General features: G+C 44.4%; 2 protein-coding genes across 6 annotated transcripts; both read right to left on the minus strand.

Annotated features, from left to right (window-relative positions):
• Positions 1–2,829: 2,829 nt before the first annotated feature.
• Positions 2,830–3,735, minus strand: LOC121543150 (complement C1q-like protein 2). Its single transcript, XM_045214084.1, has 3 exons — positions 3,646–3,735; positions 3,381–3,508; positions 2,830–3,236 (listed from the first exon to the last, which is right to left on the minus strand). The coding sequence occupies exons 1-3, from the start codon at positions 3,690–3,692 to the stop codon at positions 2,953–2,955; spliced, it is 459 nt and encodes a 152-aa protein (XP_045070019.1). The 5' UTR covers positions 3,693–3,735; the 3' UTR covers positions 2,830–2,952.
• A 977-nt stretch (positions 3,736–4,712) lies between these two features.
• On the minus strand, positions 4,713–15,814 carry LOC123481005 (KH homology domain-containing protein 4-like). Of its 5 annotated transcripts, none has more exons than XM_045214081.1 (14): positions 15,640–15,814; positions 12,138–12,330; positions 11,807–11,935; positions 11,509–11,588; positions 11,290–11,342; positions 10,990–11,156; positions 9,720–9,931; positions 9,471–9,531; positions 9,244–9,301; positions 8,927–9,147; positions 8,629–8,772; positions 7,518–7,633; positions 7,176–7,267; positions 4,713–6,157 (listed from the first exon to the last, which is right to left on the minus strand). In XM_045214081.1, exons 1-14 carry the CDS (start codon positions 15,666–15,668, stop codon positions 5,904–5,906), a joined length of 1,809 nt encoding a protein of 602 aa, XP_045070016.1. In that variant the 5' UTR covers positions 15,669–15,814; the 3' UTR covers positions 4,713–5,903. The 5 variants fall into 5 exon arrangements, with proteins under 5 accessions (XP_045070016.1, XP_045070015.1, XP_045070014.1 ...); XM_045214080.1 differs by having other exon boundaries at positions 7,176–7,264; positions 12,132–12,330; positions 15,640–15,813; XM_045214079.1 differs by having other exon boundaries at positions 12,132–12,330; positions 15,640–15,813.
• Positions 15,815–16,581: the final 767 nt, after the last annotated feature.

The raw sequence follows: 16,581 nt of genomic DNA on the forward strand, positions 1-16,581 counted from the left end.
TATGAGAAGGATACAGGAGAATGAGAGAGAGAGCTGAGACGGACACTAATAATAACCTTTGGTCACACCCCCCTGGGAAAGTCCTGAGACCAGAATCAAGATGTGTAGGTGTGTGTGTGTGTGGGGGGGGGGCATATTTAGTTTCCCTCCCTGACACTCCTGTCACCTCCTTAACCCCCACACTCTTGCATAGTGTTTTTCTACACCTGACCTCTGTTTATACTGTTGAAGAAAAACTCATTCCAAGTATCAAGCAGAGCTCATTTGCATGTTTTTAAGAGTTTATTCAAGAAATTGCAAGAAGTTAACTCTCCGGATGTACCAGGGAGGAACTTAAAAATGTACAAATTACCCAGTCATATATATACTTCACCTACACAAAGAACTGCTTACCCCTTCAAAAGGGAGGCAAGCTTACATGAGAGATAAAGGGTACTGAGCTCTACTCCCTTAAAGCGTTAAAACAAAAGCAGGTTCTAACCAGTTCTCACAGCCTACAGTTGAAGTCGGAAGTTTACATACACTTAGGTTGGAGTCATTAAAACTTGTTTTTCAACCACTCCACAAATGTATTGTTAACAAACTATAGTATTGGCAAGTCGGTTAGGACATCTACTTTGTGCATGACACAATACATTTTTCCAACAATTGTTTACAGATTATTTCACTTATAATTCACTGTATCACAATTCCTGTGGGTCAGAAGTTTACATACACTAAGTTGACTGTGCCTTTAAACATTTTGGGAAATTCCAGAAAATGATGGCTTTAGAAGCTTCTGATAGGCTAATTGACATCATTTGAGTCAACTGGAGGTGTACCTGTGGATGTATTTCAAGGCCTACCTTCAAACTCAGTGCCTCTTTGCTTGACATCATGGGAAAATCAAAAGAAATCAGCCAAGACCTCAGAAAAAAATGTGTTGACCTCCACAAGTCTGGTTCATCCTTGGGAGCAATTTCCAAATGCCTGAAGGTACCACGTTCATCTGTACAAACAATAGTACGCAAGTTTAAACACCATGGGCCAACGCAGCCGTCATACCGCTCAGGAAGGAGATGCGTTCTGTCTCCTAGAGATTAACGTACTTTGGTGCGAAAAGTGCAAATCAATCCCAGAACAACAACAAAGGACCTTGTGAAGATGCTGGAGGAAACCGGTACAAAAGTATCTATATCCACAGTAAAACGAGTCCTATATCGACATAACCTGAAAGGCCGCTCAGCAAGGAAGAAGCCACTGCTCCAAAACCGCCATAAAAAAGCCAGACTACGGTTTGCAACTGCACATGGGGACAAAGATCGTACTTTTTGGAGAAATGTCCTCTAGTCTGATGAAACAAACATAGAACTGTTTGGCCATAATGACCGTTGTTATGTTTGGAGGAAAAAGGGGGTGCCTTGCAAGCCGAAGAACACCATCCCAACTGTGAAGCGTGAGGGTGGCAGCATCATGCTGTGGGGGTGCTTTGCTGCAGGAGGGTCTGGTGCGCTTCACAAAATAGATGGGATCATGAGGAAGGAAAATGTGGATATATTGAAGCAACATTTCAAGACATCAGTCAGGAAGTGAAAGCTTGGTCACAAATGGGTCTTCCAAATGGACAATGACCCCAAGCATACTTCCAAAGTTGTTGCAAAATGGCTTAAGGACAACAAAGTCAAGGTATTGGAATGGCCATCACAAAGCCCTAACCTCAATCCTATAGAAAATGTGTAGGCAGAACTGAAAAAGCGTGTGCGAGCAAGGAGGCCTACAAAACTGACCCAGTTACACCAGCTCTGTCAGTAGGAATGGGCCAAAATTCACCCAACTTACTGTGGGAAGCTTGTGGAAGGCTACCCAAAACGTTTGACCTAAATTAAAGAATTTAAAGGCAATGCTACCAAATAATAATTGAGTGTATGTAAACTTCTGACCCACTGGGAATGTGGTGAAAGAAATAAAAGCTGAAATAAATATCTCTACTATTATTCTGACATTTCACATTCTTAAAATAAAGTTGTGATCCTAACTGACCGAAGACAGGGAATTTTTACTAGGATTAAATGTCAGGAATTGTGAAAAACTGAGTTTAAATGTATTTGGCTAAGGTGTATGTAAACTTCCGACTTCAACTGTATGTGTCTAAAATAGGGGAGTGAGAAGATCTTCAGAGCCTAAACAGACAGAACAAGAGTTTGGCCAATAACAAATCAGTCCTTTAAGCGGTGTATGAGGAGGTTACTGGACAGCAGGGACAATTACCAGTGAATAGCACTATTCAACTCAAGCGTTTTCATAGCATTTAGACTGTAACAAAACCATTTTGCCCCCACAATACTGTACATATACACTATATATACAAAAATATGAGGACACCCCTTCAAATTAGTGGATTCTTCCATTTCAGCCACACCTGTTGCTGACAGGTGTATAAAATTGAGCACCCAGCCATGCAATCTCCATAAACAAACATTGGCAGTAGAATGGCCTTAATGAAGAGATCAGTGACTTTCAACATGGAACCGTCATAGTGAGTTCGTCAAATATTTTAGAGCAATATAGCTTTAACATGCTAAATGGGCTTCTAATGTTATCATTTACCAGAGAAAGAATGAAGTGGATGTGATTTATCACTAAAACATTCACTTCAGCATAGTAATTAATCAATTTCTGCTTGAAATTGTCAGTTAAACTGACTCAGTTACACATATGATCTGGATGGTTATTTGATTCTGTCTGTAGTTTCCCTAAAGTAGTTACATACCATAAATACATTACCACTCTAACCCCCAAAGCTGACCCTGTGCCTTCCACCCAAAATACTGAGCTGAATAACAATCTATATCATAGTAAATAGTCAAACGTCAACAGAACAGAAGACGTTAGTCATTTTATTTTACCTTCATGTTTCATGGAATGTTATAAGAACAGTTCAGACTTTTTATTATAGCTTTTGTGGTGTTCATCTCACATAGGGAAGAGTAGGAAGCCACTGAAGGAGCTGTGTTTATCTGAATCATCATAGATCCTGTAGCCTGATGGGAGGCACATGTAGACCAAGTCCCCCTCCTCCAGTTCTAGAGTCAACGAATTGGATAGATACTGTCGCCTTTGTTGACTATTGTACTGTCCATTCCACATTATACCCTGGTCATTCTTGAACAAACAGAAGTCCATGTACTGTGATGTTGTGGCATCCATGCCAGAGAATCTGAAGTAGTAGACTCCTCTCACTGGAGCAGCAAAGACACCTGCATCAGAGGAAAAACAGAGAGAGAGATCAACACTGTCAGTCTCTCAAAGCTGTTAATGATGTTGGACTCTGTCTGTATCTGGTCCCTATGGACATGTGTGTTCATACATGTAGATTGGTGTGTAAGCAAGCAGTAGGCTACCTGTAACTGGGCTGTAGGCCTGGCCAATGTTGGTGATGACATTGGTGTAGACCAGTGAGGTTTCAGTGTTGAAGGGTCCCAGAAACCCTCCTGTTTCAGACAAACCAGCAAAGAACGCCACCTTTGGTCTGTATGTCAACAAGGGAGTAGAACATTCATTTGTAATATTGAGCTTGTGATACTACACAGTCTGTAATAACACTAGGGACAGAATATTCAGAATGATCAACTTTGTTTGGAAAGATACACAACCACATTGCATTACATGGTAACAGGTGATACCATTCTGAAGTCTGTTTGTCCTCCCTGCATTCTTGCTCTTCATCTCCTCCACCTCTCCCTCACTGGCTGTCACTATGGTCCCCATGGCTGACAGTTCTGCTGCATGAGCTGAAATTACAAATATAGGAAAAATGCTGGGAACCTGTTTCTTGTCTGATTTGGACAAAATATTTAAAATCCTCTTTAGATACTGTATTTTAAATCTCTACATTACATGTACTCAGTCTTTTGCTTCTCCACCTGGCTCTCAATCTGGCCTGCAACGCTACAATATCATACAAAGAAACTGTTGAACATTTCACCACTGCTCTCCTGATTACAGTGATCAAATAAGCTACAGCGGTCTCACGTCACCTGCGTTCCCGCTCTCCAGTTCCTCAAGCTTGTTCTTGTAGAACTGTAGTTCATTCTTAGTGACACTCAACTCCACTCTCTGGTTCACCATCTCTTTCTGCAGCTCATCCACCTGGCTCTCACTGGCTGTCACTCTGGCCCCCATGTTCCTCAGCTCCACCACCATGTCTCTCAGCTCCTTCAGCTCAGTCCAGATGTCAGGCTAGGTGGTCAACTGTTCAGCATCACTCTTTCATCCTTCACTGTGACCCTGTTCAGTGATATCATTCTCTCTGACCCCTCCTCTCTCTCCCTGACCCCATGTCCCAGACAGACAGAACAGCAACACCAGCAGAGCTACAGCACCCCTCATTCTGAAACAATGTCTCTTCAGAACTCATGTAGTCTACTGGGCTCAGTCCCCGTCTTTATATACACACTGGTGTTCTTGAACCAATACATGGGAATATAACAGGTGTCCTCGTGGAATATTATGAGAACATAGCCAAGGATTGTGGGAAGTAATAGAACACAGGTAAAGATTATTTCTTGCCAGTTCATTCAGACTGAGGGTTGTTTAAGACCATGGGAGAATCACACCTTTTATTTAGTTACCACACCCCTTTTCTGCTTTCCATGATGTTTCTAACAGAAAGCTACCTATTCTCTATTGCACGATCTGTCAAAGTTGTCTTGAAATAAATTCTCATACAGAGATAAATAATGCTAATTTATTCCACAAAAGCATTAGAACAGTTGAGTCAATTGCATTTCATAAAAGTCCAACAAGCATGGTTGTCTGATCTGTACTCAATGAAGGGAGATTTGATTAAGATTTGGACAAGGAAAGAAAACGGGGATAAAAAAAAAAAAAAAATCATTTAGAATGCATTGTAAATCTATTCCACCTCAGTGTTTTTCTACACTAGTAAAACCAGGAGCCGACACGTTCCAAACCAACCAGAAACAGGGTACTGTTATCCTCCCTGAGTGTCCGTTCCGCAGCTGTGTATCCTATACAGAGTTCAGAGCACACTTGAATCTGTGTCTGTGTGGAAGTCTGGGGCATCTTGCTGCATTTGTCACCATTTATCCAGTCCGTCACTCTTCTGGTTGTGCCTGGTTGGCTGCAGTTGAGTCTGTTCTCTTTGTATGAGTCAGCCGGTCTGTTTAGTCCATTTACACACACACACTCTGCTTTACTGCTGAGCGCATGGCAAAACTGTTTTAAGGAAATCCAAGTCATCACAAAGGAGAGAGATTCTATGAAGTAGAGGAGCAGGTAGAGGTGATGGTTCAGGGGAAAGGGAAGAAGGGGGATTGGGGCTCAATTTGGAGTGTAAAACATCTTCATGATGGGGCCATCCAGAAGGCCCTAGGTGTCAGGGGAGGGGAGACAGGATGGGGTGAGTATGAGGGTTAATACTCCTGTGTTATGGGGCCATCCAGAAGGCCCTAGGTGTCAGGGGAGGGGAGACAGGATGGGGTGGGGTGAGTATACTCCTGTGTTATGGGGCCATCCAGAAGGCCCTAGGTGTCAGGGGAGGCAGGATGGGGTGGGGTGAGTATGAGGTTTAATACTCCTGTGTTATGGGGCCATCTAGAAGGCCCTAGGTGTTAGGGGAGGCAGGATGGGGTGGGGTGAGTATGAGGTTTAATACTCCTGTGTTATGGGGCCATCTAGAAGGCCCTAGGTGTCAGGGGAGGGGAGACAGGATGGGGTGAGTATGAGGTTTAATACTCCTGTGTTATGGGGCCATCCAGAAGGCCCTAGGTGTCAGGGGAGGCAGGATGGGGTGGGGTGAGTATGAGGTTTAATACTCCTGTGTTATGGGGCCATCTAGAAGGCCCTAGGTGTTAGGGGAGGCAGGATGGGGTGGGGTGAGTACGAGGTTTAATACTCCTGTGTTATGGGGCCATCCAGAAGGGCATGGGCTGCTGTGACTGTGCCTGCTGTGTTTTGGCACGTTGGGGAGGCGGAGGGGGGCAGCGGTACCCCAGAGTCCAGCCCGAGGATGACGTGGGGGTGGAGTGGTGTGCCCCAGCGACGTTACCATGGTTACCTGCCCCCAAGGTTTTGGGGGTGGAGTGGTCCTCCTCTTCATCCGAGGAGTCACCAGCATAAGCCACAAGCCCCGTCTTCATCCTCTTCACTGAGGTATCTGAGAGAGATGAGGGAAAAAGAGGAGAGAGGGGTGGGGGAGGAATGAGGGAGAAAGAGGAGAGAGGGGGGAGAGAGAGAGAGGGGGGAGAGGGGGTACACATACACACAGAGAAAGAACACAACCAAAGACCAGCACAAGGGTTTCATAAACAACAGTTGGAAGTTAATTGTTTACCAACAGATAGGGAGAGACAAACAGTTAATAGATTGCATTGTGTTTGGCAGCAGGGGTGAGTTAGGTAGAGGGGCATGTGTCAGCAGCGGTAGTCATTGGTCGGTGGGGAGCGGCAGCATTAGAGCCGTCCAATCACGATGCAGGACAGCGCCACAGGAGAAGAGCCCCACCCCCATCCGGCATCCCCCCCAGAGAGACATGGAAGAGAAGAAAAACACAGAGAAAGAACACAAAAAAAGAGAGAGTCTTGTTAGTGAGGGGGTCACACACGGGCACAGACACTCCAGTCTGATGACGTCATCAGAAAGGGACGGCCGGCGAAGGGACAGCACCGGCTAGAGCGAAAGAGGTGGACTCCCAATCTCAAATTCATCCCTAGCCCCCCTAGATCTCATAGGATCAAATAACAGGTGTAAGCAGTATGGTAATAACTCCACCTTGCCCTTTTAAAGGCAAATTGCAATTTGCAACATATTGTTTACACCTATCAAATCCTCTCAGACCTACACAGTGCCTAGGGCTAGCGGTTGATTTAGGATCAACGACAGTGTTACTTGAGGCAGTGGGGGATCGAAGCTTAGCCCAGTTGTTGATTCTGAACTGACTGACTTTCTACGAACTTTCAACTCAGAACTTATCGAGGAACACTATGCCTGTCTGATGTAATTTGCTATAACCTGGTATGTCACTTGTGAGAACAGCATGTCTGCATGCAAAATGCTATTTGACTCAGACTACTGACAACCAAGGGGGGTGGGCAGCGTGCTTATGGCTGAGAGGCCATGGATGGGGAGGGGTGGAGGACAACCAGAGCTGGAGGGGGGGGGGGTGGGGCCCTTACCCAGGGGGCCTTGCAGTGGCCTCCTCTCCTCCATCTTGGGTGTCACGCCTCCGTTCATCGGAATGGGTGGTGGAGGCATCAACTGCCTACTGCTGGGGGAGAGAGAGAGAGAGAGAGAGAGAGATCAGTGTTGCACAACATTTTACATTTACATCATTTAGCAGACGCTCTTATCCAGAGCCACTTACAAATTGGTGCATTCAACTTATGATAGCCAGTGGGACAACCACTTTTTTGTTTTTTCTCAACATCAATCACAAGCAAACAAAAGCCTGTGTGTCCAGCATCTGGAATGAAGAACACTGTTTTAAAGGAGAGCGACTCGTCTCCCCCATCTCGTACCTGTCCCTCTCCCTCGGCGGCCCGGAGGAACTCTGTGGCGGGGGTCCTGAAGCCTCGGGGCCGGGGCTGCCCACAGGGAAGCCTGCACCTAAATTAGTCATATGAATGGGTCCATGCTATGAGCAGAAAAACACACAGGCGCATTAGCACACATCCTCCCAAGTAGCCCCTCCCCTAAATTACTATTATTGATAGTAGGCCTACATGAGAAAACTATGCAAGTAAGCACATAGTTATCTAAACTATTGAATGTAACTGAGATGCAAAGTTTAATCCCAAAATGTTTTTTCCTTTTCACTACACTTTATTTAAGCAGTTGAGAATAAAAATTATATTTTACATTTATGCATGCTCCGATTGCACATAATCAGAAAATAGGAATGAACTGTATTAATGTAACATATCATTAAATCAAGTGGACACATTTCAATTAGGGCTGTGACGATACCAGTATTGCAATATTTTTTCCATGGCAAAAATGAAAACACGAAGCAGATCTAACTCTTTGGTCCTTTAAAAACCTGCTGTATGTAAAATATTGTGTGCTATAGCTTGGAAAATAAATAAAATGTGACTCTGGTTGACAACATAATGATGTTGGTTTCCAACATTAGGGCTGTTTTCCTAAAGAAGCTAAAATCTGCTTTGTGTTTTGTTTCCTTGCCATGATACCAACTAGTATCGTCCCGGCCCTAATTTCAATATATTGAAGTACATTTGATGATTATCCAACAATACCTTTTCAGAATCTCCATAATCTGAAAGTTTTAATAATCCAATAATACAGGGACTCAGATAATAACAGCTAATGGTTACAATGAACGTCATAAGATCTACTAGGGGAAAAAACAAGTTGACACTGAACAGACAGACACTTAGGCCCATTCAATCTCACTCACTCAACAAGCAAACCTTTTCTATAGAGTGCAGACTCACAGATTTACAGACAAGAGACAGACTGAATTCATTTGTATGATTCTCACTAACAGAACGAGGAACAGATATCAGATACATGGAGAGAAGACAATGATAGAAGCAGAATGGACAGACGGGACGACAGCAGGACATAAGAAAGATGGAAGAATAAAAGAATGAGAGAGAGCTAAATCACCTGGTATCCCAGCAGACCGCTGTCCCTCTCGTCTGGCACCTCCTCAGTGAAGCGTCTCTTCTGTGGCGGATTGGCTGAGACCACGGGAGGCGGAGCTTTGGGCGGAACCGGAGCGGCGGGTGGGAAAGGAGCAGGTGGGAGAGTCTGGAGACAAAAAGGGAAAAAAACCAACTGATGCAATGCATGTTCAATGCATCATATATACAACCTATCAAAAGAGAATGTTTGCTCAACTAGTTTCATAACTCTGATGTAATAATCTCAAAGTACTGTATTATAGGTCTATACAAAGTCTTACCTGTTGTAAACTGACAGGTGCATGGGGGGGGGCGTACCGGTTGGGAGGGGGGAGACCGGCGGGCACCCCAGGGGGAATGGGAGGGGGCACAGCATAGGGGGGAGGAATGGGCTGGGGCTGAGGGGGAGGTACAGGGAGGGGGTAGCTGGGCTGGTACCCTGCTGGGGGGTAGTAAGAGGGCTGGGGGGGCATCCCGTTGGCCATGGGGGGCTGCATAAAGCCTGGACGAGGAGAGAAAGAGCAACATGTCAGTACGTGATGACACATCCAAGAGATTCTAAAAAGGAAAGAAAGTGAGAGAGTATGTGTGTGTGTACCGGGAGTAGGCATCATGGCACTCATCTGGTTGAGGAAGCCAGAATACTCTGCATGAACCTGGAGGGAAGAGACAACACAGTCACCGATCCACATGGCAAACAGAACCCATCTGAATAATACAATGCACTTCACATGGGACAGCTTTAAAACACGGCTTTGCTGAAAGTAGAGCAGTGTACAGGGAACAAAGAGCCGAGTCCCAGTCAGTAAACCATTAGACACTCACCGTCTGCAGCAGGTTGTCACACAGGGTCTTAGCTGCAGCAAGGCCCTCTGGTTTGGGATGACTGGGGAAGAGAGGAGTTAAGGTGTGCCTGGCTTCTAAGCTCTGTGTCTCTGAGCTAATACAAGTGAACATGGACTTTAGTCCCCCAGACTATCTATTAATACTGCTATTTACCTGATGTAGATGTACATTGGTTCTAGGCCCTCTGAGTTTAAACAGATGAACATGAGTCTAGTCCATGAGACTTACCTGATGTAGATGTACATGGGTTCGAAGGCCTCTCGCCCAGAGGTGGGCTCCAGACAGCCGGATCCCTTCCCCCTGAGGAAGACCTTGGCCCCGGTCTCAGCCTGGATGTGCTGCAGGTAGGAGCTGCCTGGCCCTTCCACCCTCTCCTTTACTGAGAAGCCCTGGATGGCATGCTCCAGACCCACAAACAACTTGTCCTGCACATAGTGCATCTGGAAGGAGAAGGATGTGAGTCTTAAAGATTCATGAATGAGGAATATGGTTTAGTTTGATTGGATAAATGTATTTTTGAAGAGATATACATGAAAAGGGACTGTTCAGCTTGGATCCCACCCCCCCACCTGACACACTCACAAAATAACATTGACACACACTGAACGACAATCACACACACAAACTCTGTTTTCCCATTAGCGCCGGCCGTTAGTTAATCAGCCGGTTAAAGACTCATTTTCAGCCGGCTACTTTTTCCACTTCATATTAACTAGGACACTTTCCATTTAAACGTTACAATTCGCTAGTCCCTCGAGCCTTCTCCTGATAGAACAATATGCATCTTCTAGCGATCTATTGATAGGATAGGTGCCTGTCAGTCACAAAGCGAGCAATGGCAGGGAAATGCAGTCTGCTGTCTGTCCCGCCTCCCGGTACAATTTATGTGCGCTGTGGTTGGTTGCAGTCGAATTTCTTTACACGGAGGAAAGAGAAAGCACGATGCTCGTGAATTTGCACGTCCCAGGTAATGTAAGCGGTAACGAAATCCAAGACTTAGCCTAATTATTGTCTTCTGGCACATTATTTTCTTTTGCGTGTTTCACATAGCCAGCCATGCGGAACTGTGGCCCATAGTAGAATATTTACTGTGCTTTGATTGACAACTGAACAGCAAGTGTTGACTAGTTTATAAAAAGTGTTAAATTGACTGAATAAAGTCGATCTCCTATGTCCCTTCGCCATTCAGAAATCATGCAACGTGGTTATATGTCCATGGTATCGCATCGGGACGAGTAAACCAAAGGATTCCCTAGGTTTACTTTCCTAAAATGTCGGGGCTTGCCAGATTGACGGTAAAGTCACTGTAAATAACACTTGAATCTCAAGAGAAGACATGTTAAATGATCCTCTTACTTAGAAAATAGTCCTGATCATATAAGCCTAGACGATATCCCAAACAACTAATTCATACATTTTTAGTAAATTCCATTGCCCTGGCTGGCTAGTTTTTCTATTTGGCTGGCTACTCTATGTAGTTGTGGAAAACACTGCTTACCCCAGACTGGAAGTGTGGTCTGTGATGGTGGTTGATGGGGGGCAGTGAGGGGGGCGGGGGTTTGTGTTGCTGGTAGACTGGGACTGTGGCTCCGGTTCCGCTGTAGGAAGAGGTGGCAGCCTTCACCACTCCGTTCGTGATGATCTCCTTGATGCGGTTCACAGCTCCTGGAGAGAGCGAGAGATGGACTGGATCGTCATAACATAGAAATTCAGGAAAGAAGGACCCTGGTGATCCTGATGTTCAGAAATGATGATCATCTTAAATCAAATTAGTACAGGTAAATAGAGATGTACTGACTGTCGACAAGTTCCCTGGTCTGGCCCTGGACGTGGAGATAGAGGGGTCGGTCCCTGACGACAGAGAGAGAAGCAGTCAGTCAGTAGCCTAAGCTTTGGTTGTACGATGCAATCAGACAACAGATCTAATTGTCTGTATGGACAAAAGTAAATAGCAAGTAACCAGTAACCTCCTTGGTAGAGCAGTGTGGTAATAAAGCAAGTGTGAAGCAGGACTCACCCTTGTGGAGCCTTGTACTTCTCCACTGCTGCCATGTATCGCCCCCTGGTGGACACAGCAGCACCGCTCACTTTGCTGATCTTCACACAATAGAATGAAGTAGAAGCTGGTCATTTACTGTCCTCAAGTGAGACACTAAGTCCCATATTGGTTTACATGACACTGATCCAGTCTGTACATGTACGTGTCACACAGAGAAAGAGCTGGATAAACATAGCAGTAAGTTTTACTTTTGACCAGATCGATCAATCAATCAATCAATGGGTCTAAAGATCATAATGATGTCATGGGCTCTGACCTCGTCCTGTGTCTGTCCGCGGGTCAGCAGGTTCCGGCAGGGGAGAGGAACGTCGTTGATCTCCACCTCCGCCACCACCAGGTCATCCTTCGTTTTCATAGGGGGCTGGGGCTTCCCTGCACCCACAAGCTGGTGACGACAAAGATTCATTTTTATATGTACCGCATGCTAACAATTACAACAATATCTCTCTAAAAGAGAGAGATGAAGAGCGAGGGGATTACAGAATTGGTAGGCGAGAAAGGGACAGACAACAAAGACAGAGAGAAGAGAAATTACAGGTGAGAGACAAACAGTTTGTTTTCAGCGTAAGAGGTTTCCTTACCCTTACCCTGTCTGGGGGTCCAGTCGGTCCAGGGGGTCCTATCTGGGAGGGCTTGAGCTTGCCCTTGGCTACCAGCATGGCGTTGATCTTAGCTGCCACAGCAGCTGCAGCGTCCAGAGCCCCCGTAGGAGTCGCCTCCGCCTCCCCCATCTGGTCTGAACCAGGACCTGGGCCCGGCTGGTCCCATTTACTACGGCGACTGAGGAACAAAGAGGGGGGCGGGGTACAGAGAGAGGGGGGGGAAGGGTTGTGAAAGAGAAAGGCAGGGGAGATAAGAGGGAGAGAAAGAGGTTAATGGTAAGTGGAAGTGATTGGAGAAGCAGAGAGGTCAGAGGGAGAATGGAGGGCAGTGCAAAAGCAGCAATAACAAAGCCTCTCCCCACCCTTTTCTGTAAAATGCTGAGGGATGGACAGAGCTATGGATGCAACAACTGATCATCCATGATATCAAAATGATAGTTTTAACAATTTGAGGCTCTATAGTGTTGGTTTACATTTACTTTCTGTTTTACTCCCATGTGTGTAAAAAATAATAATTATACCGTTCAAAAGTTTGGAGTCACTTAGAAAGGTCCTTGTTTTTGAAAGAAAAGCAATTCCCCCCCCATTAAAATAACATCAAATTGATCAGAAATACAGTGTAGACATTGTTAATGTTTTAAATGTCTATTGTAGCTGGAAACGGCTGATTTAATGGAATATCTACATAGGGCCATTATCAGCAACCATCAGTCCTGTGTTCCAATGGCACGTTGTGTTTGCTAATCCAAGTTTATCATTTTAAAAGGCTAATTGATCATTAGAAAACCCTTTTGCAATTATGTTAGCACAGCTGAAAACTGTTGTGCTGATTAAAGAAGCAATAAAACGGGCCTTCTTGAGACTAGTTGAGTATCTGGAGCATCAGCAATTGTAGGTTTGATTACAGGCTCAAAATGGCCAGAAACAAATAACTTTCTTCTGAAACTCATCAGTCTATTCTTGTTCTGAGAAATGAAGGCTATTCCATGCGAGAAATTGCCAAGAAACTGAAGATCTCGTATAACGCCGTGTACTACTCCCTTCACAGAACAGCGCAAACTGGCTCTAACCAGAATAGAAAGAGGAGTGGGAGGCCCCGGTGCACAACTGAGCAAGAGGACAAATACATTAGTGTCTAGTTTGAGAAACAGGCGCCTCACAGGTCCTCAACTGGCTGCTTCATTAAATAGTACCCGCAAAACACCAGTCTCAACGTCAACAGTGAAGAGGCGACTCCGGGATGCTGACCTTCTAGGCAGAGTTGCAAAGAAAAAGCCATATCTCAGACTGGCCAATAAAAATAAAAGACCAAGTCCATATTATGGCAAGAACAGCTCAAATATGCAAAGAGAAATGACAATGAATCATTACTTTATGACATGAAGGTCAGTCAATACCGAAAATTTCAAGAACTTTTAAAGTTTCTTCAAGTGAAATCGCAAAAAACATCAAGCGCTATGATGAAACTGGCTCTCATGAGGACCGCAACAGGAAAGGAAGACCCAGAGTTACCGCTGCTGCAGAGGATAAGTTCATTAGAGTTAACTGCACCTCAGATTGCAGCCCAAATAAATGCTTCACAGAGTTCAAGTAACAGACACATCTCAACATCAACTGTTCAGAGGAGACTGCGGGAATCAGGCCTTCATGGTTGAATCGCTGCAAAGAAACCACTACTAAAGGACACCAATAAGAAGAAGAGACTTGCTTGGCCAAGAAACGCGAGCAATGGACATTAGACCGGTGGAAATCTGTCCTTTGGTCTGATGAGTCCAAATTTGAGATTTGGTTCCAACCGCTGTGTCTTCGTGAGACGCAGAGTAGGTGAACGGATGATCTCCGCATGTGTGGTTCCCACTGTAAAGCATGGAGGAGGAGGTGTGATGGTGCTTTGCTGGTGACACTGTCTGTGATTTATTTAGAATTCAAGGCACACTTAACCAGCATGGCTACCACAGCATTCTGCAGCGATACGCCATCCCATCTGGTTTGCGCTTAGTGGGACTATCATTTGTTTTTCAACAGGACAATGACCCAACACACCTCCAGGCTGTGTAAGGGCTATTTTACCAAGAAGGAGAGTGATGAGTGCTGCATCAGATGACCTGGCCTCCACAATCACCCGACCTCAACCCAATTGAGATGGTTTGGGATGAGTTGGACCGCAGAGTGAAGGAAAAGATAGTGCTCAGCATATGTGGGAACCTTCAAGACTGTTGGAAAAGCAATCCAGGTGAAGCTGGATGAGAGAATGCCGAGTGTGCAAAGCTGTCAAAGGCAAAGGCTGGCTACTTTGAAGACTCAAATATAAAATATATTTTGATTTGTTTAACACTTTTTTGGTTACTATATGATTCCATATGTGTTATTTCAACTTTTTGATGTCTTCACTATTATTCTACAATGTAGAAAATAGTAAAAATAAATAAAAACCCTCAAATGAGTAGGTGTGTCCAAACTTTTGACTGGTAGTGTGTGTGAGTGTGTATATATATATATATATATACACACATACACACTAAACTTTTTGGGTTACGACCAATTTCACATAGAAATGTTAGTTATAGATTTGAACGCAAATCTAAGAAGGGGTAGATCTGTTCTGTGTGCACTATTTCTATGCTTCCCGTTCTTACATTTCGTTTTTGCGTCTTTTACTTTTGTACACCAGCTTCAAACAGCTGAAAATACAAAATTTTTGGTTATGGAAAATATATTTCACAGGGGTTTAGATGGTACAATGATTCTCTACACTATACTGTTTTGTTCAAACTGAAATTAGGTGAGCTATTACAATTATAGCAATCAGGAAATGGCGGAGCGATTTCTGCATACTGCATAAATTCTATTTTTCAAGAATTAATGGGTACATATCATTATTTAAAATTGATGTAGCAACTGCAGGTAGCCCTTTAATGACCACATTTAAATGACAGGGTTCTGAGAGTTCGTAGGCTAGCTAGGTAAGGTACGCTAGCTACATAATTGGGCTAGCTAGCAAGTTAGCTTAGTCTTTGCCATCTAACGTTAACATTAATTGAAGTAACACTGTGGATTGTTTTAATGTTGTTGACTTACTAACGTTAGTTAGTTATCCAACAGTTTTGTTACTAGCGTTACTGTGCTTACTTACAGTACTAGCAATGCTAGCAAGCTACCATAGCTAGCTAGTTACTGTAACTTACCAAAACAACTTTAGTTAGCTAGCTAACTAATAGTTAGTTAGGTAGCCAACTCGCATCAATTTGCAAAATAGAAACTTAGCACCCGGCGCTCTTAGCTAACTACATGTCATAACCAACCACTCTTTCTAAACTGGGCAGCGACAGCTAGTTGGCTACCCACACCCCATGTAGTTAGCTAGCGTACAAGCACTCCGCCATTACACATTAGTTAGCTAGCGTTGTGCTGCCTGCTGCTCAGTGTTGAGCAAATCTGCAGTAAAAAGCACCGTCATAACACAACGTTCTATGTTCTTTCAACTCACCTGCCGTTTTGTGGTCCACCAAATGACATCAATCTCCTATTTGGTTGAATTTCTCTTCGCGTAAAAACACTAACGTTAATACAAACTCCACTAGACTTTCAAGATAGCTTGTCCAGACAGTGTTGTACTGCGATATCGTTCCCACTTCCGTTTTTGGGGGAAAGGGACCGGTGTTGTGTTGAATTTTGCTTTCCTCACACATATTATATTATATATTGTGCGACGCTAGGGGGCGCACAACGCCGGCTGAGCAGCTCGAGCTGAGCAGGTCGCGTCTCACCTGATGATGGAGTCCTGCGGCAGCCTGTTCTCATCGCTTTTCTGGCACCCCAAGTGAGTGTTGCGGATAGGAACCAGATTAATGACGGTTCAGGTTTCCCAAATGAAAGCCCGTAGCACACAGCTTTGTCCACATGAAAATATTGGACCACCAGGGACCAGACATCTTACAAGCAGGATGCTGAGGTTATGATGCCAGAGCCAGGTAAACTATGGAAACTATGGTTGTTAGCCAGGTAAGCGGTGGTTGTTGTCAGCACGTGTTGATGTGTCTCTCTGTGTTTAAAAAAATAACATTGGCCCCATTGCAGCTTCTTGCATGAGTAAAATGTATTGTTGTCAACTTTTTTCAAGCTGTGTGGTCCTTTGTGGACCTTTTAATTAGCCTAACTGTTTATTTTCCTTTTTCAGTAAACTGATTTCCCGCTCCAACTATAGGCTATTTCTTAAAAACCCGTTAGCCTAGTTACCGTTGCTAACCATTATTTTTTTATTTTTTTAGAATGAAGCAAGTCACTCTGAATAGCTCAGGAATGTCTCTCCTTCCTGTACTTTGTAAGTAGGCTATCAGCCAAGTTTAAACTTTTATAATCATCTTGGCAATTAGATCATAGATCTGCAGGCTAAAATGTAATACCCAGTGCCACATAGGCTTAGCCTAAT

This window comes from Coregonus clupeaformis, unplaced genomic scaffold, assembly GCF_020615455.1.
Source record: "Coregonus clupeaformis isolate EN_2021a unplaced genomic scaffold, ASM2061545v1 scaf0195, whole genome shotgun sequence".
NCBI lineage: Eukaryota > Metazoa > Chordata > Actinopteri > Salmoniformes > Salmonidae > Coregonus > Coregonus clupeaformis.

Bases quoted from the DNA above. Each gene is read 5' to 3' on its own strand.
- LOC121543150 (XM_045214084.1), bottom strand. From the start codon at position 3,692: ATGCAGGGAGGACAAACAGACTTCAGAATGGTATCACCTGTTACCAT. The intron at 3,509-3,645 runs GTAATGCAATGT...GTTGACATACAG, and splicing joins ATGGTATCACCTGTTACCAT to ACCAAAGGTGGCGTTCTTTG. The intron at 3,237-3,380 runs GTAGCCTACTGC...CCTCTGATGCAG, and splicing joins GGCCTACAGCCCAGTTACAG to GTGTCTTTGCTGCTCCAGTG.
- LOC123481005 (XM_045214079.1), bottom strand. From the start codon at position 15,668: ATGTCATTTGGTGGACCACAAAACGGCAG. The intron at 11,936-12,131 runs GTAAGGAAACCT...TGTCGTCACCAG, and splicing joins GACCCCCAGACAGGGTAAGG to CTTGTGGGTGCAGGGAAGCC. The intron at 9,148-9,243 runs GTACACACACAC...CTCCTCGTCCAG, and splicing joins TGCCATGATGCCTACTCCCG to GCTTTATGCAGCCCCCCATG.